The sequence below is a fragment of the Morone saxatilis genome, unplaced genomic scaffold (assembly GCF_004916995.1).
Source record: "Morone saxatilis isolate NCDOM2014 unplaced genomic scaffold, NCSU_SB_2.0 Contig7, whole genome shotgun sequence".
Classification (NCBI taxonomy): Eukaryota; Metazoa; Chordata; class Actinopteri; family Moronidae; genus Morone; species Morone saxatilis.
The window spans coordinates 7,162,763-7,165,868 of record NW_023340246.1 but is presented as its reverse complement, the minus strand read 5'-3'; the positions used below and the strand labels follow the sequence as shown (position 1 = coordinate 7,165,868).

The following is a 3,106-nucleotide window of genomic DNA, read 5'->3' as shown; positions in this document are numbered from 1 at the left end:
TTTTTTTTTTTTTCCATCAAGAAGAAATTTGAGATATATTTGTTTGGTCCCAGAATAACTTCTTTTATTGAGTGCAGAGTGAACAAATTCTTCAGAACACTATTATTTGAATAATTTGTCTCAGATATATATTATTTTCATAGTTTCTCTTATCATATACATTTAACATCAAACCATTCCCATGCTGATTAAACATCAAAATATCACAAATACCATAATAAACAAGTTGATAAAATGTTTTTGGCAAGGCTCAAGGGTTTTTATGTCTTATTTTTTTGTCTTTTTCAACACTGTAACCACACTAAATCGGCAGACATACAGTAAGACAGGAGTTTTTTATCCACTGGTAGTGAAATGAAATGATGTCCATCCTGCTTTAAGCACTGTTGTCATGCAACTTGGCAGCAATTTTCTGCAACTCCATGTCCATCGCTGCTAGGTTTTCCAGCTCTTTCTCCTGAAAAACATATATTTATATTAATATTTGTACATCAGCAACTGAATACCATCAGGTTATATTGTGACATCTGAACAGTCTGGTTTTTTTTGGCATGCATGGAATAGAAATTTGTACATTATCATAAATTAGGCTAATTTTCCCATGCCTGCTCCAAACTTAGCATAATATGCTGAATTGGTCATTTAGGTTAAACATTCCCTTTTTATCCTTTTGAGCTGTGGTGCCTCAGAACTGATAAACAACTACGCCTCCTCCCTGATTTGTTTTTCTGCTCAAAGTATGTTACAAGATAGGAAGCTCTCCACAGGCCGTTGCTCTCTTTTCAACGGGCATATTATGACTGATTGCTCTGTGAGGCTATAATCATAAGGTACTTGTGTGATTACTGCAGCAGTCATAAAAAGCTGATGTGGAAAGTGCAAATATAAAGAGCACAAACAAACAAACAAGTGCTGAAAAGACATGTAGTGAAGAACATTTGAGAAAGCCCCCCAAAAAATAATGTTCTATGTGTGCCAGAGTTGAGGAACGATTCACTACCTATAATTTTACTGGTTCCATTTTGTCTTCATGTATTTGGGACATGATTACGAGGGACAGTTCTTGATGTGCATTTGCACAGATGCATATTCACTGATGCTCTGTGGTTCTGAAGGCTAAATCCTGACATTTCCATGTAGATTAGAGATTTCCATAATGAGCAAGACTGCTTCCACCACAGTGAAACAGTGAAATGGAGGTACTTGATGTGCTTCATGGCTTTACTGGGTCAGCTGAATATATGGCTGGGGAGGAGGGGGGGCTTTCATAAGCGTGGAACTTGCAAATGCATGTATTCTCAGTCATCTTTCAGGGAAGATTCTAACTAGTTTTTAAGATTTACTTGCATTTTTATAAAAATTTTTTGCCTGAATTTTGGTTGCTACACGGTACTGTTCATCAGTACAGATATACAGATATCAGTTACACAGTAAATTTCAGTACATGCTGTGCAGACTTCAGTGGTCTAGTTAGAGGTTTAACAAAGCAAACGAGAGAGCAAATGCATCCGCGCTTCAGTCACAAAGGTTTTTTTTTTTTTTGCAGTAAGTGGAAGCGGTTTTTACCTCCTGCGCGTTAAGTGCTCTCTGGTGTGTGCTCCTCTTTGCCTCATCTTGATTAGAGTGGTTGGCCAGCTGGTTTATCTTATACTTCAGCAATTTAGCCAGTTCCTCCATCTGAAAACAGGCAGAACCAGATTATGTCTAAACTGTGCTAGGTCAAAATAATAATCTGATGATCAAAATTTAACTGGTTAATGATAATGCCGTCAAACTGGATGAAGAAGTATTGAGTTTGACATTGAGAAAATTGATGAGAGTCAATAAAATAAAATATTACTTACATGTGCTAAAAAGTTTAATAGACTGAGAAAATTAGCCACGGACATATTTTTACAGGACAACTTTCCTGAATCTGCACATTTAGGTTGAGTTTTAATGTCTCTCAACCAAAGCTACAAACAATTTGCAACTATATAATTGCTGTTTCATATATACACATAATGCCTACCTTGTCTGAGGTTGCAGCGTGCTTATCTGAACTCCTTTTAAACCATGCAGGATGGTAGTAGCCTCTGAAAATCCAGGGATTACGCTTCTCTGCCAGATATCTGAAACACAGCCCCAATTAGATGCTGTTCTACCAGTAGTTTTTATGTCAACACATGCACACTGCTTAAGGCTTTTTTTATATCTTAGGCAAAATTTTGTTTGGATCCCTGTTGATTGGAGACATGTATTATTGAACCATGCAGTGTTTTGTGCTCCGGGGTGCAGAATACAAACAAACAATTAAAGAGTAGAAGTTGTTAGATATGATGAAAGATAGAAGTACCTCAGAGCATCGTCCTTGTCCTTTGCCACCTCCTCATATTCCTCTGAATCACTCCTCTGTTCTTCCTCTTCTTCCGATGACCCTCCGCCACGCTTGTGGAGTTTCTTTTTATGGTGGTATCTATGTGACGGTTTCCATATGCGCTTTTCTATTTCTTCCTCTTCTTTTCCATTTCTTTTGTCCAAGCCCCAGGACTCTTGGCTGCGTTCCTCATCTGGCTCTTCTCTCTCTTCCTCTGAGAGCTCCTCATCACGTTTCTGTCTCCTCTGGTGGTACCTGCCGGCCCTCCACTCTCTCTTATCTCTTCCAGTATCAAAGTCCCAGGACTCTTGGCTGCGTTCTTCATCAGGCTCTTCTCTCTCTTCCTCTGAGAGCTCCTCATCACGTTTGTGTCTCCTCTGGTGGTACCTCCCAGCCCTCCAGTCTCTCTTATCTCTTCCAGTATCAAAGTCCCAGTACTCTTGGCTGCGTTCTTCATCAGGCTCTTCCCTGGCTTCTTCTGCGAGCTCTTCATCACGTTTGTGTCTCCTCTGGTGGTACCTTCCAGCCCTCCAGTCCCTTTTGTCTCTCTCTCCTTCGAGACCCCAAGATTCCTGGCTGCGTTCTTCATCAGGCTCCCCCCTGGCTTCTTCTGCAAGCTCTTCATCACGTTTGTGTCTCCTTTGGTGGTACCTTCCAGCCCTCCAGTCCCTCTTGTCTCTCTCACCTTCAAGACCCCAAGATTCCTGGCTGCGTTCTTCATCAGGGTCTTCCCTGGCTTCTTCTGCGAGC

The 3,106-nt window shown here is 40.5% G+C and overlaps 1 protein-coding gene across 1 annotated transcript in view; it reads right to left on the bottom strand.

Moving 5' to 3' along the window:
• Positions 1 to 47: 47 nt before the first annotated feature.
• chgb (chromogranin B) overlaps positions 48 to 3,106 on the bottom strand; it is a 4,815-nt gene continuing 1,756 nt past the window's right edge. The window contains exons 5-8 of the mRNA XM_035678906.1: positions 2,336 to 2,875; positions 2,012 to 2,111; positions 1,567 to 1,677; positions 48 to 457 (exon numbers count right to left, since the gene is read on the bottom strand). Of these exons, the coding sequence (XP_035534799.1) occupies positions 377 to 457; positions 1,567 to 1,677; positions 2,012 to 2,111; positions 2,336 to 2,875 (832 nt within the window). The 3' untranslated portion in view covers positions 48 to 376. The remainder of the gene's footprint in view (positions 458 to 1,566; positions 1,678 to 2,011; positions 2,112 to 2,335; positions 2,876 to 3,106) is intronic.